Source organism: Pan paniscus, chromosome 23 (genome assembly GCF_029289425.2).
Source record: "Pan paniscus chromosome 23, NHGRI_mPanPan1-v2.0_pri, whole genome shotgun sequence".
Lineage (NCBI taxonomy): Eukaryota > Metazoa > Chordata > Mammalia > Primates > Hominidae > Pan > Pan paniscus.
In genome coordinates, this window is record NC_085927.1 from 49,987,857 (window position 1) to 50,012,986 (window position 25,130).

At 42.0% G+C, this 25,130-nt stretch overlaps 1 protein-coding gene across 8 annotated transcripts in view; it reads left to right on the forward strand.

The window, feature by feature from the left end:
• The window catches only part of TNRC6B (trinucleotide repeat containing adaptor 6B), a 289,988-nt gene that overhangs the window by 96,767 nt on the left and 168,091 nt on the right, over positions 1 to 25,130 (forward strand). For all 8 annotated transcript variants that reach the window (XM_055105367.3, XM_055105374.3, XM_063603314.1 and 5 more), the window contains one exon: positions 14,015 to 14,082. In XM_055105367.3, the coding sequence (XP_054961342.1) occupies positions 14,015 to 14,082 (68 nt within the window). The remainder of the gene's footprint in view (positions 1 to 14,014; positions 14,083 to 25,130) is intronic.

Sequence of the window (25,130 nt, forward strand, 5' to 3'; positions counted from 1 at the left end):
TTTGTTTTTGAAGCAGAAGTCTAACTCTGTCACCCAGGCTGGAGTGCAGTGGTGTGATTATAGCTCACTGAGCCTTGAACTCCTAGGCTCAAAGGATCCGCCCACCTCAGCCTCCTGAGTAGCTAGTACTACAGGCAAGTGCCACCACGCCTAGCTAATTTTTTTTTTTTTAAGAGAGGGGTCTCCACTATGTTGCCCAGGCTGGTCTCGAACTCCTGGCCTCAAGTGATCTTCATACCTTGGTTTCCCACAGTACTGGGATTACAGGCATGAGCCACCGTGCGCAGCCACCAGATTCTAACTCTTGAGATTCTGTTTCATGAAGCCCAGGATAGGGCTTAGGCATCTTTGCTTTAAAAAGCATGCAAAGTGCAAATCAAAACCACAGTGAAATAGCATTTCACATCCACTAGAATGGCTAAAATAAAAAATAACAATAACAATTCTTACTGTGTTCCGTGTAGCAGAAAGGAGAGAACTTGCCATTTCCTTAGGAAGACTTTGTGGAAGCTGGACTTTACATCCTGCTTACATCTCTTTGACTAGAGTTGAATCACATGGTCAAAATAAGCTTCAAAGGATATTAAAATATGTTATCAGTTAAAATAAGCAAGAAGTGTTTCTTTTTTTCAGAAGTCAACCACATTGTCCATACACTGCTATTATACTGGTCTTGCCCATCTTATAGTTGTATAATTGATTCTTTTGAACCTAAAGTATAAGACTTCACGATTAGAAAAAAATTATCCAAAGACTAATGTAATTCAGTGAGGAAAAGGTGCTGGAGGAACTGGATAACCACATGGAAATGTATGAACCATGACCTCTATGTCACATACTATATATAAAACTTAATTTGAGGTGGATCACAGAGCTAACTGTGGGAGCTAAAACGTTGAAGCCTTTGGATGGCCGCACAAGAGATGTCTGCATTCATAACCTTGGGGAGGGTATGAACATTTCTTGGTAACATGCAAAAAGCACTAACTGTAAAAGAGAACAGTTGGTCAGTTGAATTTCATGAAACATTGTAAACTTCTGCTAAACAACTGACACCATTAAGAATGTGGAAAAAGGCTGGGCACAGTGGCTCATGCGTATAATCCCAGCATTTTGGGAGGCCAGGGCGGGAGAATCACTTGAGGCCAGGAGTTTGAAACCAGCCTGGGCAACATGGCAAGACCCCGACTCTACAAAAATATTTTTAAAAATTAGTTGGGTGTGGTGATGCACTCCTGTAGTCCTAGCTACCCAGGAGGCTAAGGTGGAAGGATCACTTAAGCCCTGGAGGTTGAGGCTGCAATGAGCTATGATCACGCCACTGCACTCCAGCCTGGGTGACAGAACAAGACCTTGACTCTAAAAAAAATCAAATAAGAATATGGAAAACTATAGATTGGGAAAAAACATTTGCAATACATCTTTTTTTGTTGGGGGGATAGAGTCTTGCTCTGTCACCCAGGCTGAAGTGCAGTGGCCCCATCTCGGCTCACTGCAAGCTTCACCTCCCGGGTTCACTTCATTCTCCTGCCTCACTGCCTCAGCCTCTGAGTAGTTGGGACTACAGGCGCCCACCACCACGCCCAGCTAATTTTTTGTATTTTTAGTAGAGACAGGGTTTCACCGTGTTAGCCAGGATGGTCTCGATCTCCTGACCTCGTGATCCGCCCGCCTTGGCCACCCAAAGTGTTGGGATTACAGGCGTGAGCCACTGCGCCCGGCCTGCAATACATCTGTCTAATAAAAGTCTGCAATACATCTTTCTAATAAAAGTCTCATGTCCAGAGTATGTAAAGAATTACCAAAAATCAGTTAGAAAAGGTCAAACAACTCAAAAATGTACAAAAGACTAGGCATTTCACAAAATAAGGCATCCAAATGGTTATGAAAACACAGATGTTCAACATTATTCATGAGCGAAATACAAATTAAAACCGTAATGTAATGCCATTATACACTCACCAAAATGACTACAGTTCAAAAGACTAATAATACCAGGTGTTGGCAAGAATGTGGAGCAACTGGAACTTTTAGACATTGTTGGAAGGAGTGTAAAATGGTACAGCCACTTAAAGAACTGTTTCATAAGCTTCTAAATAATGTTAAATGAACTTCCACCCTATAAGGCAGACATTCTCTTAGGTGTATACTCCATAGAAATGACTGCATAGATTTGCAAAAACACATTATATGAAAATGCTCATGGCAGTTTTATTTATAGCAGCTCCAAACTGGAAATAGCCAGCTGTCTGTCTAATGAATAAACAAATTATAGTTTGTCTGTGCAGTGGAACACTACTAAGTTTAAAAATTGAACTCTTGGCTGGGCGCAGTGGCTCACGCCTGTAATCCTAGCACTTTGGGAGGCCGAGGCGGGCGGATCACGAGGTCAGGAGATCGAGACCATCCTGACTAACATGGTGAAACCCTGTCTCTACTAAAAATACCAAAAATTAGCCGGGCATGGTGGCGGGCACCTGTAGTCCCAGCTGCTTGGTAGGCTGAGGCAGGAGAATGGCATGAACCGAGGAGGCAGAACTTGCAGTGAGCCGAGATTGTGCCACTGTACTCCAGCCTGGGCGACAGAGCAAGACTCCGTCTCAAAAAAAAAAAAAAAAAAAAAAAAAAAGAACTCTTGATCAGTGTAACAACATGGATAAATCTCAGAAACATTATACCGAGTGAAAAAAGGTAGATATAAAAGTGGTACATACTGTCAGATCCCAGTGATATTAAGCTTTCGAACATGTCAATCCCATTTATAGTAATAGGGCGATCTTCAAGGGAAGGGGCATGTAGAAGTTTTCTGGGGAGATGGAAATTTTCTGTCTCAATCTATATGTTGCTTGAAGGTACAACCATATCTAAAATTAATCATTAAGGCTAGGCTCAGTAGCTCATGCCTGTAATCCCAGCACTTTGGGAGGCCAAGACTGGAGGATCACTTCAGCCCAGGAATTTCAGACCAGCCTGGGCAGAGAGACCCTATCTAGCTCCACAAAAAAAAAAAAAAAAAATTTTTTTTAATTAGCTGGGTGTGCTGGCACAGGCCTGTGGTCCCAGCTATTCGGGAGGCTAAGGTGGGAGAATCACTTGAATCCGGGACGTCAAGGCTTCAGTGAGTCATAATTGTGCCATTGCACTGCAGCCTGGGTGACAGAGTGAGACCCTGTCTCAAAAGTAGAGAGAAAATGAGATAAAAATAAAATTCATTGAGCCTACACTTAAAGTGTGTGTATTTTTCTGCTTGTGAATTATACTTCAATTAAAAAAAAAATTTAGGAGCTTCCACCCATCTCCTTAGTCTGTTGAGACCATGTTAAATATTGATTCTTTTATCCACTATATCAGCTGACTTCTCAGCTTTCAAAAAATATATACATTTTCTTTTTAACTGCAGTACCTGCAGTAGAGGGTGTGGTTGGAGATATTTATAAAATGGGTAGGATTTAGCAATTTATTCGATGTTGAGGAAAGAGAAAACGATAAATCGGCTGGGCATGGTGGTTCACGCCTGTAATCCCAGCACTTTGGGAGGCTAAGGCAGGCGGATCACAAGGTCAAGAGATTGAGACCATCCTGGCCAACACGGTGAAACCCCTTCTCTACTAAAAATACAAAAATTAGCTGGGTGTGGTGGCGCCCTCCTGTGGTCCCAGCTACTTGGGAGGCTGAGGCAGGAGAATTGCTTGAACCCAGGAGGCAGAGGTTGCAGTGAGCCAAGATCACATCACTATGCTCCAGCCTGGTGACAGAGCGAGACTCTGTCTCAAAAAAAAAAAGCAGGTTTGGGAGTGAATAGGATGCAGTCTGTATGGAGCACAGAGTTTGAAATACTGGCATATAATCTGCATGGCAACGTCAGCCTGATGAAACTGTGGGGCTGGAAACGTGATAGGTTAGGGATGGAAACAGAGTTGGGATCACTCAAATTTAATAGTGGAAACTGTGAGATTAGATGAAATGGCTGTGGCAGAATGAGAAGAAAGAGGTCCAAGGGCAGAACCTAGGGAAATAAATGCTTAGGGAGTAGTAGGAGAAAGGGAAAGTCGGCACATCCTGGTCAAACAACTTTGTTGTGCCAGGCTTCTGGTGAATAAGACATTCAAAGTCTCTGCCTCAAGAAGTTTGCATTCGTGGTTGGGGAGACAGACAATAAGACACATGAACAAATAAGCCTTTCAGGTAGTGATATGTGTGATGCTGGGGAGTGACTGGAAGTATTTCAGCTGGGCTGGTAGGGGAAGATCACCCTGGATCAAAGAGATGGCCCTAGAGCTGATGACTGAATGATGTGAAGGAAGCTTTCATGTAATAATATGTGAGAAATGCTGTCGTTTTTTTGAGACGGAGTTTCTCTCTTGTTGCCCAGGCTGGAGACCAATGGCATGATTTTGGCTCACTGCAACCTCTGCCTCCCGAATTCAAGCATTGTCCTACATCAGCCTCCCAAGTAGCTGGGATTACAGGCATGTGCCACCACACCCGGCTAATTTTTTTTTTTTTTTTTTTTGAGATGGAGTCTCGCTCTGTCGCCCAGGCTGGAGTGCAGTGGCGCAATCTCAGCTTACTGCAACCTCCTCCCCCTAGCAGTTCTCCTACCTCAGCCTCCCGAATAACTGGGATTACAGGCGCCCACCACCATGCCTGGCTAATTTTTTGTGTGTGTTTGTAGTAGAGACAGGGTTTCGCCATGTTGGCTAGGCTGGCCTTGAACTTCTGACCTCACATAATCCGCCTGCCTCGGCCACCCAAAGGGCTGGGATTACAGGCATAAGCCACCGTGCCCGAACAAGAAACGTTTTCTAAGTCAAAGGAATAAATCCAAAGCCTCTAAGATTGGGTGAGAGAGAGGAAAAGAAATGACAGAAGATGGTCCAGTACAAGGCAGAGATTTTCAAAAGGGCGGAGATGGCTACTGTATTAAATATTACTTAGAGGTATTCACAATAGCGAAAAGGTGGAAGTGATCCAAGTGTCCATGGAAGGGTGAATGGATAAACAAAATGTGGTATATACATACAATGGAATATTATTTAGCCTTACAAAGGGAAGGAAACTCTGACACATGCTACAACATAGATGAATATTGAAGACATATGCTAAGTGAAACAAACTAGTGACAAAAAGACAAATACCATATGATTCTACTTATATAAGGTACCTGGAGGAGTCAGAGTCATAGAGACAGAAAGTGGAATGGTGCTTGTCAGGGACTCGGGGGAGCAGGGACTGGGGAGTTACTGTTTAAGGGGTACAGAGTTTCAGATGGAAAAGATGGAAGAATTGTGGAGATGGATGGTTGATGGTTCCACAGTATCTCAGTTTGTTTATGCTGCTATAACGAAATACCACAGACTAGGTACTTTATAAAGAACAGAAATTTATTTTCTGATAGTTCTAGAGGCTGCGAATAACAAGATCAAGGCACCAGTAGATCTGTTGTCAGGGGAGGCCCCAATCCCTGCTTCTAAGAGGGAGGAATACTGCGTCCCCACGTGGCAAAAGGTGGAAGGGCAAAAAGCGACAGTGTGTCCCTGACAAGCCCTTTTATAACAGCGTGAATTTATGCAGGCAGAACTCTTATGACCTAAACACCTTCCAGAAGGCCCCACCTCCCAACACTATTGCACTGGGGATTAGGTTTTCAACACAAATTTTGGGGGACACATTCAGACCATAGCAAAGACAGACACAAAACACCACATATTATGTCACTCCAATTATATATGAGAAGTCAAAAGAGGCAAATCTGTAGAGATAGAAGGTAGATTCGTGGTTGTCTGGGCCTCAGAAGGAGGATGAAAGGGAGGCAAAATGGAGAGTGACTGCTGTTATGTAAGTAGTTTCTTTTGGAATGATGAAAAAGTTCTAAGATTGGATTGTGGTAGTGGTTGCACAATTCTGTAAATACAATAAAAGCCACTGAATTGTGTACTTTAAACAGGTGAACTTTATGGCATATAGGTTATATCTCAATAAAACGATTTTTAAAATGGCCAAAAGACTTGAAGACACTACCAGAGAACAGATAGCAAAGGAGCTCATAGAAAGATGTTCAACATGAGTGCAGTTAAAACCATGATTAGAATTGGCTAAAATTAAAAAGTCCACACAAAGTACTGCTATTGATGAGACATGGGACAAGTAGAATTCTCATACGCTGCTGGAAGGAAGGTAAAATGGCTACAACCACGTTGGAAAACAGTTTCTTTTTTTTTTTTTTTTTTCTGAGACAGAGTCTTGCTCTGTTGCCAGGCTGTAGTGCAGTGGCACAATCTCGGCTCACTGCAACCTCCGCCTCCCGGGTTCAAGCAATTCTCCTGCCTCAGCCTCCTGAGTAGCTGGGATTACAGGCGCCTGCCACCACGCCCAGCTAATTTTTGTATTTTTAGTAGAGACGGAGTTTCACCGTGTTGGCCAGGATGATCTCAATCTCTTGACCTTGTGATCCGCCCGCCTTGCCCCCCACAAAGTGCTGAGATTACAGGTGTGGGCCACCGCGCCGGGCCAGAAAACAGCTTCTTAAAAAGTTAAAACATGTAACTACCATGTGATCCAACTGTTCTACTCTGTTATGAGTTGAATTATGTCTGCTCCCCCTACCCCCCAAATTCATATATTGAAATACGAACTCCCAGAACCTTAGAATGTCGTCTTACTTGGGGATAGGACTTTGACAGAGGTAATTAAATTAAAATGGGATTATTAGGATAGGCCCTAATCCAGTATGACTGGTATTCATATTAAAAGGGGGGAACTTTGGACATAGAAACACACAAATAGGAAAAATACCATGTGAAACTGAAGACAGCCATCTGTAAGCCAAGGAGAGCAGACTGGAACAGATCCTTCCCTCACAGCTCTCAGAGGGAACCAACCCTGCCAATACCTTGATTTTGGACTTCTAGCCTCTAGAACAGTGAGACAAAAAATTTGTTTGTTAAGCCACCAGATTTGAAATACTTCATTACAGCAGCCCTAGCAAACTAATACACCCTCCTAGGTATTTACTCAATAAAAAAGAATACATATGTGAGTGTTCATAGCAGCTTTATTTGCAGTAGCAAAAATTGAAACAACTCAAACACCCATCAAATTGTGATACATTCTGAACAATGGAATACTACTCAGCTGTGAAAGGAAAATGAACTATTGACACTTGAAACCACATGGATGAATTTCAGAATGATTATGCTGAGTAAAAGAAGCCAGACAGAAAAAGAGTACATACTGTTTGATTCCACTTATGGAAGCTCCAGAAAATGCAGCTGCATCTATAGTGATAGAAAGTTCATCAGTGGTTGCCTAGGCAGGGGCACAGGAGAGGAAGCTTAAAGAGGGATGACTGGGCGCGGTGGCTCACACTTGTAATCCCAGCACTTCAGGAGGCCAAGGCGGGCGAATCACGAGGTCAGGAGTTTGAGACCAGCCTGGCCAATATGGTGAAACCTCGTCTCTACTAAAAATACAAAAAAAATTCACCAGGCGTGGTGGCACACACCTGTAATCCCAGCTACTCAGGAGGCTGAGGCAGGAGAATCTCTTGAACCCAGGAGGCGGAGGTTGCAGTGAGCCGAGATCGCGCCATTGCACTACAGCCTGGCAACAGAGCGAGACTCCGTCTCCCTCCCCCGCCAAAAAAAAAAAAAAAAAAAGATTAAAGAGGGGCATGATGAAACTTTTAGGGTGGTATGTTCATTGTCTTGTTTGTGGTGATGATTTCATGTGTATGTATGTGTCAAAACTAAAAAATTGTACTTTTTTTTTTAAGAGACAGGGTCTCACTTTGTCACCCAGGCTGAAGTACAGTGGTGCCATCATAGCTCACTGCAGCCTTGAAATCTTAGGCTTAAGCCATCCTCCTGCCTTGGCCTCCCAAAGTGTTGGAATTACAGGCATGAGCTACTGCACCTGGTATAAAATAATTTTTTTTAAAATGAAAGACAACAAAAAATTGAAAATAGTTTCAGTGGGGTGGAAAAAGTAGAGTCAAAAAAGGTTTTAAGAGTAAGTCTTGACATGGTAAACTAAGGCAGGTTATTAATGTCTGCTGCTCCCTTCTAAAGTGCCACTAAAATTATTTTTACTTTGGGAGGCCAAGGCGGGCAGATCACGAGGTCAGGAGATCAAGACCATCCTGGCTAACACGGTGAAACCCCGTCTCTACTAAAAAATACAAAAAATTAGCCGGGCGTGGTGGTGGGCGCCTGTAGTCCCAGCTACTTGGGAGGCTGAGGCAGGAGAATGGCGTGAACCCGGAAGGCAGAGCTTGCAGTGAGCCAAGATCGTGCCACTGCACCCCAGCCTGGGTGACAGAGCGAGACTCCATCTCAAAAAAATATATATTTTTACGAAATGATTTCAGCAAGCATAAATCCACCAGAAAACAAAGTGAATAGAAGAAGAGATGAAGAGGATAAGAGATGCCCGACAAAGTTTTGGAAGCTGGGAAGCTTTTGGAGTAACACTAAAAACAGCAAGATGGGTTGAAGAGGCGATGAGAAGCAAGGCCCCAGATACGCTTTCCTCATATCCACAGACCGCTACCCTTGCCCACCTGGCAGAAGACTGGAAAGGCTGAACCTCAGGAAAAGCTGAGGGTGGGTGTGAGGTACCTAATTAGAAACAGAACTTACATAAAAGGCTACATGCTGACATATGAGACTTTACCAGCTCTTCCCAAATTCATTCCCAGAACACTGAAAGCCTGACTTATATCTGTCAGGTTGAGGATTGAAGGATGTCTTTTTGGGGTAATTAAATAGCCCAAGGAGGGGGAAATAGATGAGGATGTATAGCTGTAGGCATCTGAAGGTCCTAATTAAATGGGCAGGTCCCTTCCTGATCACCCTCCAGAAAGCTAACCCCTGGATAAGGAAACTCTCCCTTACCCCTCCCCTCCTACACACACATACACCCAAAATCAAGCTCTTTAGGGTCTCGCTTTTAAATATCAGTGGATAGACAAGGATGATCAGACATTTGATAAAAATCTATGAATGAAAGATGGTGACCAAAGACAAAAGAGGAACTTGGAGGAAACAGAGACAATGTAGGGAGCAGAAGAAAACTAAAACAGGCTGGGTGTGGTGGCTCACGCCTGTAATCCCAGCTACTCAGGAGGCTGAGGCATGAGAATCGCTTGAACCAGAGAGGTGGAAGTTGCAGTGAGCTGAGATCACGCCACTGCACTCCAGCTTGGGCAACAGAGTGAGACTCTGTCTCAAAAATAAATAGGCCAGGCACCGTGGCTCACACCTGTAATCCCAGCTCTTTGGGAGGCTGAGGCGGGCAGATCACTTGAGGTCAGGAGTTTGAGACCAGCCTGGCCAACATGGCGAAACCCCATCTCTACTAAAAATGCACGCCTGTAATCCCAGCTACTCGGGAAGCTGAAGCAGGGAGAATCTCTTGAAGCGGAGAAGCAGAGGTTGCAATGAGCTGAGATCATGCTACTACACTTCAGCCTGGGCAACAGTGAGACTGCATCTCAAAAAAAAAGAAAAAAAAAAAAAACCTAAAACAAAAACTCTCTAGAATATCCTCAGAGATGAGAGAAGATATTGTTATAATGGAACAAGAACAGGAGACTGGAAAAAGGAATATTCAAAGAATGAGGAAGAGCTCTTAAAAATTCAATTAAAATAGCAGAAATTGTACATATGTTAAAAGTTTTAGAAAATAAAGTTGAGAGAACCTCCCAGAAATTAAAATAAAAAAATCAAAGACACAAAAATGGAGAAAGAAAGAAAGAAGAAAATCAATCTCAGAGATTCATTCAGACACAAAAATGAAGAAAGAGAAAGAAAAGAAAGAAGAAAGAAAGAAAGGAAAGAAGAAAGAAAGCAAATCAGTTAATCTGAGAGATTCAACACTGAATAACAGGAATTCCAGAAAGAGAGAACAGAAGTTGGAAGGGAGGAAACTGTCAAATAAGTAGAGAAAATGTCCCAAACCTGAAAAACAAGAGATTCTAGATTATAAGTACTTACCTAGCACCAGTTCAATAAATAAAAAAAGAACCTTGCTTAGTGGTTTGCATTTTTAAAAACTAAGGATAAATGAAAGCTCCTAAAAGGGTTTTTTGTTTTTGGTTTTGTTTTTCTTTCTTTCTTACCACTATAAAAATAAGGACCTAAATGTTTCTAGAGAAGACACATGCAATACATTAGGACTTAGAATGATAATGAGCTTCTGTGTAGCAGCTATGGGAGCTAGAAGACAACGGAGCATCACCCTCAAAATTTTGGACGGAAAAGTTTACTGACTTCAACGTTTTTGTTTGTTTGTTTTTGTTTTTGTGATGGAGTCTTGCTCTGTTGCCAGACTGGAGTGCAGTGGCACGATCTCGGCTCACTGCAAGCTCCGCCTCCTGGGTTCATGCCATTCTCCTGCCTCAGCCTCCTGCGTAGCTTGGACTACAGGTGCCCACCACCACACCCGGCTAATTTTTTTTGTATTTTTAGTAGAGATGGGGTTTCACCATGTTAGCCAGGATGGTCTCGATCTCCTGACCTTGTGATCCACCCGCCTTGGCCTCCCAAAATGCTGGGATTACAGGCATGAGCCATCACACCCGGCCACACCCGGCTAATTTTTGTATTTTTAGTAGAGATGGGGTTTCACCATGTTGGCCAGGATGACCTTGATCTCCGGACCTTGTGATCCGCCTGCCTCAGCCTCCCAAACTGCTGGGATTACAGGTGTGAGCCACCATGCCTGGCTTTAACTTTTATATTTAATTAAATATGTGGGTAAAAAAAATGTTTTTATGGCCGGGTGTGGTGGCTCACACCTATAATCCCAGCACTTTGGGAGGCTGAGGCAGATGGGTCACCTGAGGTCAGGAGTTCGAGACCAGCCTGGCCAACATGGTGAACCCCTGTCTGTACTAAAAATACAAAAAATTAGCCAGGTGTAGTGGCACACATCTGTAGTCCCAACTACTCGGGAGGCTGAGACAGGAGAACCGCTTGAACCCAGGAGGGGAGGCTGCAATGAGCCAAGATCACACCACTTCTCTCCAGCCTGGGCAACAGAACGAGACTCCATCTCAAAAAAAATAAAAATAAATAAAACATTTTTATGTGTCAGTTATATGTGTGGATAAAACAAGGACATTTCAGTCATTCAAGGTCTCAAAAAAAGTCACCTTCTATATACCTTTTATCAGGAAATCACTGGAATATATACTCCACCTGAATCGGTGAGTAAACTGTAAAAGAGACAGAGGATCTGGGAAACAGATGCTCCAGCGTAGGAGAAAGAGGAGGGCATTCCAGAGATGAAGAGTAGGAGACATCCCTAGCGAGATGTCAGCGATTCAGTGGCCTAGAAAGCAATCAATCCAGTTCGGAGCAGGAGAAACCCCTGAGGGTGTCTCCAAGGCGGAGTGAAACTGATAGATTACCTGAAGTGTTTGAACTGATTAAGAGGAGATTTACAGTTCTGTTGGAGAGTTTGAGGATGAATTAATGAAAAATACATAACAAATACTAAGCTAGAAAAAAAAAACAATAAGAAGAGGAAGTGGTAATTATTAGTTCCAGGGAAACCAAAATTATACAAGAAAGGAAATTTAATTATAGCATTCCATATGATTCAGCTGTATATATTTACTACATAATAGCACTGTTAGCACTGAATATTGAGTTGAACAAAAACGGTAACTTACATTGTGAGGAAGGGAGGATGGAGGCTTATGTTGTGAGGGTGGGGCAGGGGTGGAAAGTACTGTTTTTGTTTGTCAGCCGGTAGTATTAATGTTATTTGACTTTTTAAATAATGTATATGTATTTAATATAAATTTTAATTTTTAAATAAAATTAGTAATTTAAATTATAATTATTAAAGAAAGGGAATAATTCCATTTATGAAATTATATTAATTAATATTAATATTAAGAAATTATTGGCTTTCTTTATTTTTTTTTTAAGACTTAGGGTCTCGCTGTGTTGCCAACTGGAGTGCAGTGGCTATTCACAGGTGTGATCATAGAGCGCTACAGTCTTGAACTCCTAGGCTCAATTGATTCTCCTGCCTCCGCGCCCCGAAGTAGCTGGGACTTACAGGGTCATGCCATAGCCCTCAGCCTTTTCTTTATATCTTTAAATATAAAAGCATGGGCTGGGCGCATTGGCTCACTGCTGTAATCCCAGCACTTTGGGAGGCCAAGACGGGTGGATCACGAGGTCAGGAGATCGAGACCATCCTGGCCAACATGGTGAAACACTGTCTCTACTAAAAAAATACAAACATTAGCTGGGCGTGGTGGCAGGCGCCTGTAATTCCAGCTACTCGGGAGGCTGAGGCAGGAGAATCATTTGAACCTGGGAGGTGGAGGTTGCAGTGAGCCAAGATCACGTCATTGCACTCCAACCTGGGTGACAGGGCGAGACTCCATCTCAAAAATAAATAAATAAATAAATAATAAAATAAAAGCATGTATATATGTATGTATGCCTATATATACATACATATGGTTAAAAATACATATTTTCTGGCTGGGCGTGGTGGCTCACGCCTGTAATCCCAGCACTTTGGGAGGCCGAGGCAGGTGGATCACGAGATCAGGAGATCGAGACTATCCCGGCTGACACGGTGAAACCCCATCTCTACTAAAAATACAAAAAAATTAGCTGAGCGTAGTGGCGGGCGCCTGTAGTCCCAGCTGCTGGGGAAGCTGAGGCAGGAGAATGGTGTGAACCCGGGAGGCAGAGCTTGCAGTGAGCCGAGATCGCGCCACTGCACTCCAGCCTGGGCAACAGAGCAAGACTCTATCTCAAAAAAAAAAAAAAATATATATATATACTGCTTCAGTTTGCTCTAAAATATATATATATATTTGGACTTGATATTTATAGAATCATACTACATATGCATTCTTTTGTGACTTGCTTCCTTCACTTGATTACCTTTTTGTAACTCACCCAGATTGAGGTGTGTAGCTGTAGTTCATTCATTTTCATGCAATATAGTATTCTATTTTCTGAAAACACCATAGCCTATTTATCTATTTTACTGTTGACAGATGTTTATTCTTCTATTTTGTCTGTTAAAAATAATTCCACTATAAATACTTTTGTATATGTGCAAAAGCTTCTCTAGGTATATACCTATAAGTAAGTGCAGTTACTAATGTGTACAGTAAATGCATCTTCAAATGTAATAGATAATGCAAACTTTTTGTTGTTGTTGTTGGGGGAGACGGAGTCTTGCTCTGTCGCCCAGGCTGGAGTACAGTGGCGTGATCTCGGCTCACTGCCACCTCTGCCTCCCAGGTTCAAGCAATTCTTCTGCCTCAGCCTCCTGAGTAGCTGGGACTAAAGGCGCACACCACCACATCCAGCTAATTTTTGTATTTTTAGTAGAGAAGGAGTTTCACCATGTTGGCCAGGATGGTCTTGATCTCCTGACCTCATGATCTGCCCGCTTTGGCCTCCCAAAGTGCTGGGATTACAGGCGTGAGCCACCCTGCCTGGCTGACAAAACTGCTTTTCAAAGTAGCTATACCAGTTTTCCCTCCCACTAGGAGTGGATAAGAGTTGCTATTGCTGCATACCCTTGTCAACACTTGGTATTACCTGACTTTAATTTTAGCCAACCTAGTAGTTGTGAAATGGTTTTAATTTGCATTTTCTTGACTGACATGAGATTGAATATCTTTTCATATGTTTAGAAACTGTTTATGTGTTCTCTTCAGTGAAATTCCTGCTTGGTTATTTGCAGATTTTTCTAGTAGGTTGTCTTTGTCTCATTGATTCATCACCGTTCTTTTATATTCTAGATGCTAATCCTTTGTCAGAGTTATGTGTTTTGCCGATCAACATGTTTCCTTTTTTCTGCAGATCTAATCACTCAAGGAGAAGTTTGAAAACCATTGGCCCAGGCTTCTGTTCTGTGCACCACAGTGAAACGGCCCTGTGGTTCTGCACAGGGCAGGTGTGGGTTCTTGGAGTGAGTCGCATTGTAGTTACTGACTGCTGCTGACCTGTGGTGCTTGCCTTTGCAGGTGGAACAGGAGGATTTTGTAATGGAAGGGCATGGCAAGACTCCACCTCCTGGTGAAGAAAGCAAACAGTGAGTCACAGTTTATTTAAAAAGAGTCCTATTACAGATCCTCGGAAACACTTTGGTTCAACGTGCTGATAAGCGTGTTTGTCAGAGATGTATACGTTGGAGACATTGGGGAACTCACCAGTTGCTTTGGTGGCTGTTAATGCATTGCTTCTATTTATAGACCAACTAACTGGAAGGACAAGAAAGTTAGCGTTACAGTTTTTCACACTCGCCTAATCAAAATTTATGTTATGTTGTAGCAAAGGCTTTAAGGCTCAGTATGTTCCAAATTGAACTAATTCTGTTTGGTTGATTTCCAAAGAAAGTATAAAATGGTACATCCTTTTCTCAGTAATGTCTTTCTGAAGTGAACTAAACTAATAGACCATTTCCCTGCAATCTAAGTGTGAATATATTTGAATGGTACTTTCTGAAATTCTATTCCATTTGGTTATTTACACTGCTGATCTTTGTTTAAATAACAAATTGTTTCTCTAAAGGAACAGGAATTATAAATAATATAACTTAGCCAACATTCTAAATAATTCAGGATCTCTCCCCTAACTCCTTAAGGGGTAATTGGTTTGTTGTTGGTTTTTTTTTTTTTTTTTCTTGAGACGGAGTATCACTCTTGTCACCCAGGCTGGAGTGCAGTGGTGCAATCTGGGCTCACTGCAACTTCCGCCTCCTGGGTTCAAGCAATTCTCCTTCCTCAGCCTCCTAAATAGCTGGGACTACAGTTGCCCGCCACCACACCTAGCTAATTTTTCTATTTTTAGTAGAGATGGGGTTTCACCATGTTAGTCAGGCTGCTCTTGAACTCCTGACCTCAGGTGATTTGCCTGCCTCGGCCTCCCAAAGTGCTGGGATTGCAGGTGTGAGGCATCGTGCCCAGCCAGGGGTGACTGGTTTTAAACCTGAAGTTGGGAGTCTGTTGGGTAGCTTTTTGATAGCAGTGAGTGAATTTTTTTCCTCTCTCCGTCATAGAATGTGAAAAATTGTGTTGCAGAGCAGACTGGTTTTTCATATGCCCTTTTAAAGGAAAAACAGTTAAGGCTGCTTAAAGTACTAACATAACTACTATTTTTTATTCAGACATTAGTCTCCTAAATTGAATGGGCCAGTGATTCATGGAATTTACCAAAAATCTATACAGAGAAACTTCTCTCACTCATATTTTTTTTCCTAGAAAATAGTTTAATTTTGGTCTGTCTTAAGAAAATTATGTCTTTAAAACCCTTAGGAATAAATTATGCAGAATGGACTATGCTGCCACGAGGCCAGATTCATTAAAGGAAAATGGCTCGTCTTGTATTTGTTGTGAATGGAAACCAGGATATTTTCACAGCTGGTTTAATTTGCTAACCAGGCAATTTTAAAAATAGCTCACAATATAAATCCTAACTTTGCTGTATTCTATCAAATGCACTTACATTTTGCATGGGCTGATGGAATCAATTCATCTTTAGCAAATTAGAATGCCAGACATCTAGTCCCAGTAGAATGACAAGAGAAACACTTCAGGTGCTTTTCTCCGTGTCCACTGCACAGCCCTCCACCCCCACACTCTGGTCAAAGGTCTGTCATATAAAAATTATAACTCCATTTGTCGAGAGTTTTCTGTGCACAAGGTACTTTGCTTAAATATGTTTTACTCTGTCATTTCCACTCATTACACCATTTCATCTCCATTTCACACAGAGATCAGGGTAGGTAACTTGCCCATGGTAATGCAGCTTGAAATGCAATTTAGATTTGAACCCAGATCTTACCGACTCTCTCACACCCTTTGCCATCCTTGGAAGCTATGCTCTTGAAAAATACTCTGGTTAGTAAAACTGCAGTTGTCAAAATCAAAGTCTCATGAATAAGAGGGAGTAGGCCAGGCGTGGTGTGGCTCACTGTAATCCCAGCACTTTGGGAGGCCAAGGCGAGTGGATCAGTTGAGGTTGGGAGTTCAAGACCAGCCTGACCAACGTGGTGAAACCCCGTCTCTAGTAAAAAAATACAAAATTAGCCAGGCGTGGTGGCACACGCCTGTAATCCCAGCTACTTAGGAGGCTGAGGCAGGAGAATTGCTTGAACCCAGCAGGCAGAGGTTGCAGTGAGCTGAGATCGCGCCATTGCACTCCAGCCTGGGCAACGAGAGCGAAACTCCATCTTCAATAAATAAATAAATAAATAAATAAATAAATAAATAAATAAATAAATAAAAGAGGGAGTTGGGGGAGACAATGAAAATGGCATAAGCCTATTTTTAAAAAAACAGGTGGAAGTTCTGTACTATAAAGGATATCCATTTCTCAAACAAACCAGTCTTTATCTTTAAAAACCTCTCTAGTAACCCCTATCCTGAATCAGCTTATTTAGGTATTCAGGAAATGTTGCTGGGCAGATTCTCCCACAAGTTTTATGTTATACAAACTGTACTTCTTTGAGAGTTTCAAACAGCCCCAGCAAGTTGGAATGCCATGTGTCGTATCCTTACCATTCTCCCTTGTTTTGTTTTCACAAGTCTCATACTGCCTGGCCTTTTCACAGATGAATTCTGTTCTATTTCTGTTTTCTTCTGGGCCTGGTCAGCTATTACATACTGAAGTGATAAAGCAGAAATCAATCTTCTCACAAGGTGCTGTGAGCAAAGGTGCTGTGTTCCTTTGTTTGAGGCAACAAGAATAAAAATATTTACAAAACAAATTTTTTTTAAATCTCAGAACTGCAGTTGGCAAATGATTATTACTATACTTTGTAAATATGATTCAGTCTGGATAGGGAATCTAGGAACTGAGTAATTTTTTTGCGTGTGTGACAGAGTCTCGCTCTGTCGCCCAGGCTGGAGTGCAGTGGCACAGTCTCGGCTCACTGCAAGCTCCGCCTCCCGGGTTCACGCCATTCTCCTGCCTCAGCCTCCCGAGTAGCTGGGACTACAGGCGCCCACCACCACACCCGGCTGATTTTTCTGTATTTTTAGTAGAGATGGGGTTTCACCGTGTTAGCCAGGATGGTCTCGATCTCCTGACCTTGTGATCTGCCCGCCTCGGCCTCCCAAAGTGCTGGGATTACAGGCGTGAGCCACCGCACCTGGCCGGAACTGAGTAATTTTTTAATAAAAGTAATATAAGCTTGTCAGAAAACATTCAAACAGTAATTGTGACTGTAGAAATAAAGGTGAGACCTGGCCGGGCGCGGTGGCTCACACCTGTAATCCCAGCACTTTGGGAGGCTGAGGCGGGCAGATCACGAGGTCAGGAGATCGAGACCATCCTGGTTAACATGGTGAAACCCCGCCTCTAGTAAAAATACAAAAAATTAGCCATGCATGGTGGCGGGCGCCTGTAGTCCCAGCAACTCGGGAGGCTGAGGCAGGAGAATGGCGTGAACCCAGAAGGCGGAGCTTGCAGTGAGCCGAGATTGTGCCACTGCACTGCAGCCTGGGTGACAGAGCAAGGCTCCGTCTCAAAACATTAAAAAAAAAATTAAAAAATTAAAAAAAAAATAAATAAAGGTGAAACCCTTCCCTTCCTAATCTTCCTAAACATTTTCTGTACATTTTTAAACAACAATTAAATTGATTTTTCTCCCAATATCATTCTTCTAAGACTTAACTTTTGTAATTTGAGATATTTTCAGTCTATTTCTTTTTCTTTTTTTTTTTTTTTTTTTTTGAGACAAGGTCTCACTCTGTCACCTAGGCTAGGGTGCAATGGTACGATCATAGCTCACTGTAATCTTGAATTCCTGGGCTCATGGGATCTTTTTGCCTCAGCTTCCTGAGTGCCTGGGACTACAGGTACATACCACCGTACCCAGCTAATTAAAAAAAATTTTTTTTGTAGAAATGAGGTCTCACGTTGTTGCCCAGGCTGGTCTCCAGCTCCTGGGCCCAAGCAGTCCTCCTGCCTCAGCCTTCCAAAGTGTTGGGATTACAGGCATGAACCGCCTGGTGCAGCCTATTTCATTCTTTTAAACGTCTGTCAAACATTCTGTTGAATGGATATACTACAGTCATTCTTCTCTAAGAGATATTTTGGGCCAGGCGCGGTGACTCATGCCTGTAATCCCAGCACTTTGGGAGGCTGAGGCAGGCGGATCACCTGAGGTTGGGAGTTCAAAACCAGCCTGACCAACATGGAGAAACCCCGTCTCTACTAAAAATACAAAATTAGCTGGGCGTGGTGGTACATGCCTATAATCCCAGCTACTAGGGAGGCTGAGGCAGGAGAATGGCTTGCACCTGGGAGGCGGAGGTTGCAGTGAGCCGAGATCGTGCCATTGCACTCCAGCCTGGGCAACAAGAGTGAAACTCTGTCTCAAAAAAAAAAAAAGAGATATTTTGGTGGCCCTCACTTCCTTGATTACTACAAATAATATTTTATTAAACATTCTTATTCTTATATCTTTATTTTTATTGGTTGATTGATTGACTGATTGACAGGCTAGACAACACAGTAGTACCTGCAGTGAGGTAAGTCACTGCAACCTCAAACTCCAGGGCACCAGCAGTCTTCCACCTTAGCCTTCTGAGTAGCTGTACTACAGGCACGCACTACCAAGCCCAGATACTTTTTTTTGCTTTGAGTAGAAACAGGGCCTCACTATGTTGCCGAGGCTGGTCTCAAACTCTTGGGCTCAGGCTCAAGCAGTCCTCCCACCTCAGCCTCCCAAAGTCCTGGGATTACAGGCATGCACTATCACCCCTGGCCTCTTGTTTTAATTTATGTTCTTATGCTTACTAATGAGTTGAAATATCTTTTGTTAGTTTATTGGCCATTTATTTTTATTTTGTGTCTCACCTATTTATATATATTTTCCTTTTTTTATTGGATTGTTTTTATAGCTTTGTAGGAGCCCTTTATACATTTTAGATATTATTAACCTTTGTTGAGATGTTTTAAATATTTTCTCTCAGTCCTTATTGTTTAACATTAGATATCTTTCATGCCAACAAACTTTTTAAATTTTTATATAGCAAAATCAGCCTTTCTGGCTTTCATGTTTTATGCTTGCCTTGAGAAGTCTTTCCTATCCTAACCTGATAAAATATCTTTAGGTTTTCTATTTTAGTTTTTACGTTTAGATGTTTAATTGATTCGCTACTCAGTTTTGTATATGGTGTGAGGCAGAGATCTAACTTAATTTTTTTCCAAATGGTTCTCATTCATTGGTATTAGCCTGTACAAACAGCCCATTTCACTTACAGAGGCTGGTAGAGCACATGACTAATGTAACTTACTCAAGGTCACAGAGCAGATTCTTGTAATGATTAGGACTAAAATTATGTAATTAGCTGATCTGTGCCACTTTCTTTATCTCCCCATTTAATGTTTTGACCATAGGTTCCCAAAACCTTAAAAAATTATTTTCTGTGATGTTTATTTCAATAGAACTAAGTTCTATTAAGAGGCAGATTAGGTAGCTGTATATGTAGAAAGCTCTTGAAAAATAATTGACTTGTGATATTGAGAAATATCTGTGCTAAACTATTAATATTCTAGATCAGTTGTGCTGAATTCTGGTATTTGTATGTGAATAAGATTTATAATGTATATAGCTGTAAACACTTTATGTGTATTGTTTCCATGGGGTTTATTTACTATTAGTCTATCTAATGTAATCATTTTTCTGGGATATTGTCTTTGAGAGTTATATTAGCAAATCAGACAAGCAAAGTTTATTGCCATATAATTACTACATTAAAATTACACAGCTTTAATTGCATGACGTGTTTACTGCAGGAGTAAATATTAAAACTATGACAGCTTTTAAAAAAGCAGCTAAGCAGGTACTTGCTCATAGATTGTGTTTGACCATGCTTTTTGAGAGGTCATTATAGATAAAATGCAGACGGGCTTTTGATTTGGTCTTATTTATATTTGTGATGGTCTAAAGGTTTGTGGGAAGATCACTTGTTCTAATTTTGAAGCCAAATACCAATTTTTATTTTTTTGAGACGGAGTTTCGCTCTTGTTGCCCAAACTGGAGTGCAATGGCGCGATCTCGGCTCACTGCAACCTCAACCTCCCAGGTTCAAGCCATTCTGCCCCAGCCTCCCAAGTAGCTGGGATTATAGGTACACGCCACCACGCCTGGCTAATTTTTTCTATTTTTTAGTAGAGACGGGGATTCACCGTGTTAGCCAGGATGGTTTCAATCTCCTGACCTCGTGATCCGCCTGCCTCGGTGTCCCAAAGTGCTGGGATTACAGGCGTGAGCCACCGCACCCGGTTTTATTAGCATATTTCTTGTTTCATATTTGACTACCCAATTAGGCACTAAACTTTTTGGGAACCATTCTTTTGGGTGTTTATTTAAAAACCCTGGGCAGCTCTATAGCATTTCCTAAACACAGGGCAAAGTAAAAATATTTCCAAATCATAGATTTTATAGATAATCATCTTCAGAACACAAATGTTGGTATTTGGCCATAGGAAAGTTGTTGTTGTTAACGTTTTAATTTTGTGTATTACACCATAAGGTTTTCTCCAGTTTTTCCCCCTTTAAACCATTACAATATGTACATGTTGAAATAAATTTATTAAGAAGTAGCAAGTTGAACTCTCTGTAAACTCAATCATTATTACACAGTAGTAAGCTAGACATCAGAAGAATAGTTGGCTTTTCTGTATAATCTTGAACAGCTTTTGGGGGAAGTGAGTTTTCTTTTCAAGTTAATTGGTACTTTGAAAATGCCACAAAGAGGTTCCGTAGATGATAGTTTATACTCATGGAATTTTTGCTGCTGGGAGTTTTTGTAAAACCATCAACATTTTTTTGTACTAGATCTTTGGGGAACTTTCAGTTGCTAATAAATTTTGTAATTTGCATTGACATTACTTTAAAAAAAATCTCTAACAACGTCTTTTTTTCCCAGAAGTCTCAGAATCGTAATAAATTCTGAATTCTATTTTGTTTGATTTTTCTTGGATGCGTGGACCATGGATTAATTACAGTAAGAGTAACTTCAAGGTCGGGCATGGTGGCTCACGCCTGTAATCTCAACACTTGGGGAGGGAGAGATGGGAGGACTGCTTGAGCTCAGGAATTAGAGAACAGCCTGGGCAACATGGCCAAACCTCATCTCTATAAAAAATGGAAAAATTAGCTGAGCGTGTTGTTGTGTGCCGGTAGTTCCAGCTTCTCAAGATCACTTGAGCCTGAGAGGTAGTGGTGGTAGTGAGCCAAGATCACACCACTGCACTCTACCCTGGGTGACAGAACAAGACCCTGTCTCAAAAAAAAAAAAAAAAAAAAAAAAGTAATTTTAATAGATGACAGAACGAGACCCTGTCTCAAAAAAAAAAAAAAAAAAAAAAAAGGCCAGGCACGGTGGCTCACGCCTGTAATCCCAGCACTTTGGGAGGCCGAGGCGGGCAGATCACCTGAGGTCAGGAGTTCAAGACCAGCCTGGCCAACATGGAGAAACCCGTCTATACTAAAACTACAAAATTAGCCGGGTGTGGTGGCGCATGCCTGTAATCTCAGCTACTCGGGAGGCTGAGGCAGGAGAATCACTTGAACCCGGGAGGTGGAGGTTGCAGTGAGCCGAGATGGCATCATTGCAATCCAGCCTGGGCAACGAGCGAAACTCTGTCTCAAAAACAAAAAGAAAGAAAAGAAAAGGGTAACTTTAATAGATAATGTGTTTCACAATTTTATTTTATTTTTTTATTTTATTTAATTTTATAAATAAAATAAGGGGAGGGGAGGCTCAAGGCAGAAAAGATCAGGTTAAAGCTTTATGCTAGATCTTCGGCTCTATGAGGATGGATTTCTGTTGTCTTGGTCACTGCCTAGAGAGGTGCCTGGCACAAAAAGCATCTATAAATATATGTTGAATGAATAAGTTCCCATCGACTGTTAAGAATCCCTCTTCTACACACTCACTTTGAAATCTGAGGTGGTGGTATTATAAAGCCTAATTCCAGAATATTTTATCTGTTATCAGCAGAAGAAAGGTACATTGAAGCACTTTGGGAGGCCAAGGCAGGTGGATCACTTAAGGTTAGGAGTTCAAGACCAGCCTGACCAGCATGGTGAAAACCCATCTCTACTAAAAAGAAAAAAAAAAAAAATTAGCCAGGTGTGGTGGTGGGCTCCTGTAATCCCAGCTACTCAGGAGGCTGAGGCAGGAGAATCACTTGAACCTGGGAGGCAGAGGTTGCAGTGAGCAAACATCACACCACTGCAGTCCAGCCTGGGCGACAGAGTGAGACTCTGCCTTTAAAAAAAAAAAAAAAAAGGGCATTGTTAACATGTTAACATGTCATGTTCCACTTTATTTTTTTTAATTAATTTTTTTTTTATTTTATTTTGACCAGGCACAGTGGCTCAATGCCTATAATCCAGCATATTGGGAGGCCAAGGCGGGTGGATCACCTGAGGTCAGGAGTCCAAGACCAGCCTGACCAACATGGAGAAACCTGGTCTCTACTACAAATACAAAATTAGCCCAGGCATGGTGGTGCATGCCTGTAATCCAAGCTACTAGGAGGCTGAGGCAGGAGAATCGCTTGAACCTGGGAGGCAGAGGTTGTGGTGAGCCGAGATCGCGCCATTACACTCCAGCCTGAGCAACGAGTAAAATTCTGTCTCAAAAAAAAAAAAAAAAAATTTTTTTTTTTTTTTTCCTGAAATGGAGTCTCACTCTGCCCAGGCTGGAGTGCAGTGACACGATCTTGGCTCACTCACTGCAACCTCCGCCTCCAGGGTTCAAGCTGTTCTCCTGCCTCAGCTTCCCAAGTAGCTGGGATTACACATACCCACCACCACGCCTGGCTAATTTTTGTATTTTTAGTAGAGACACGGTTTCAGCATGTTGGCCAGGCTGGTCTCAAACTCCTGACCTCAGATGATCCGCCTGCCTCAGCCTCCCAAAGTGGTGGGATTACAGGTGTGAGCCACCGCACCCACCCCTCCCCCCGGCTCTTTTTTTTTTTTTTTTTTTGAGACACGGTCTCACTTTGTCACCCAAGCAGTGCAATGGTGCAATTTGGGCTCACTCAAGCCTCAACCAAAAAAATTCTTTTTGCGACAGGGTCTCTTGCTGTCACCCAGGTTGGAGTGCAGTGGCATGGTCATGGCTCATTGCAGCCTCCACCTCCTGGACTCAAGCAATCCTCCCACTTTAGCCTCTGGAGTAGCTACTACTACAGGCACGCACTACCATGCCTGGCTAATTTTTTTGTTTTTAGTAGCGACAAAGCCTGACTATGTTGCCAGGCTGGTTTTGAACTCCTGGACTCAAGCAGTCCTCCCACCTCAACCTCCCAAAGTACTTGGATTACAGGCATGAGCCACCATGCCCAGTCATCAACTTTAGATTCAGTCCTTTCTTGAATATGTTCCAACAGACCTGATTTTATCTTCGTTCTCCTTAAGCATCCTACCTATAGGCCAGTGTATTAGTCCATTCTCATGCTGCTAATAAAGAACTTCCTGAGACTGGGTAATTTATAAAGGAAAGAAGTTTAATTGACTCACACATCCACATGGCTGAGGAGGCCTCAGGGAACTTACAACCATGGCGTAAGGGAAAGCAAACATGTCCTTCTTCACTTGGCGGCAGAAAGGAGAAGTGCTGAGCAATGGGGGGGAAGCTCCTTATATAACCATCACATCTCATGAGAACTCACTATCACAAGAACAGCATGAGAGTAACCACCCCCATGATTCAGTTACCTCCCACTGGGTCCCTCCCACAACACATGGGGATTATGGGAACTACAGTTCAAGATGAGATTTGTGTGGAGACACAGCCAAACTGTATCAGCCAGTTATCAGTTATTGGGTGGTTTTTTTTGTTGTTGTTTTGTTTTGTTTTGTTTTGTTTTTGGGCAGAAAATGCCTTTCTAGCCAAGTCTGAACCTTTTCTTCTAAGGACCTCCCTAAGATGCTATTAGCCTGTCTATGCATATTTTCAAAGGAACTTCTGCTCCTGCCAGGGGCTCTCCTGAAGGTCTTCCATGCAAGTCTGGTTTCCTTCTCCCTTACATGTCTCTGGGCAGGCAAAGAAATCCTTCTTTCTGACTAGCTGCAAATCCGGCTTTTGTGGGAATACTCTTTAAGAAAAAGCAAACTAATTTCAAAGACAAAACTAGGTTCAAAAGTGAATATTTATTTACAAAGAGGAGATAAATCACAAAAATGGCAACTTAAAAAAATTAACAAATACCACAAAATTCAGAAAAACAATGTAATATTTGTATTAATTGGTTGCCTAACACATGGCTGTGAAATGTTTTCCCCTACATTTTTTGGCCATGCTATACTCTTTTTTTTTTTTTTGTGCTATACTCTTTGATCATCCCTCCCTATTCTGTGATATTTTCTAAAATAGGTAAATAATTCAGTGCTTCCTATAGCATGGTAGACCAAAATATGTTTTTTGTTATTAAGTTCCTTTCTGCCTCACAACTTGTTATTGGTAACATCATATAAATTTGTAAAAGTGTTGGCAGGGCATGGTGGCTCATGCCTGTAATCCTAGCACTCTGGGAGACCAAAGTGGGCAGATCACGAGGTCAGGAGTTTGAGACGAGCCTGGCCAACATGGTGAAACCCCGTCTCTACTAAAAGTCCAAAAATTAGCTAAGCGTGGTGGCACACATCTGTAATCCCAGCTACTCAGGAGGCTAAGGCAGGAGATTCGCTTGAACCAGGGAGGTGGAGGTTGCAGTGAGCCGAGGTCGTGTCACCACACTCCAGGCTGGGCGACAGAGTGAGACTTTGTCTCAAAAAAAAAAAAAAAAAAAATTGTTAGCAATTTTGGGAAAACCTCTATTGAATATCTTTTATATATGCACTATGAAATTGCCAGGCTTCACTGTTTCTTGTACATTGGCTAATCTGAAATAGCCTTTGAATTGACATATGTATATCATAACATAATTTGGCCCTGCATATTTCAGTCATGATAGAGTGAGTTGACCTAGTAACAGCTCTTTGTACATTGATGGTTAACATTATCTCAACCATACACAGTTTTATGAAAACCACATAAATTTAGTTTATTCCATTGAACCCGAAACAAAAGTATCCTCAACTTAAGGTTTCCTTAGGGGGATCTCTAG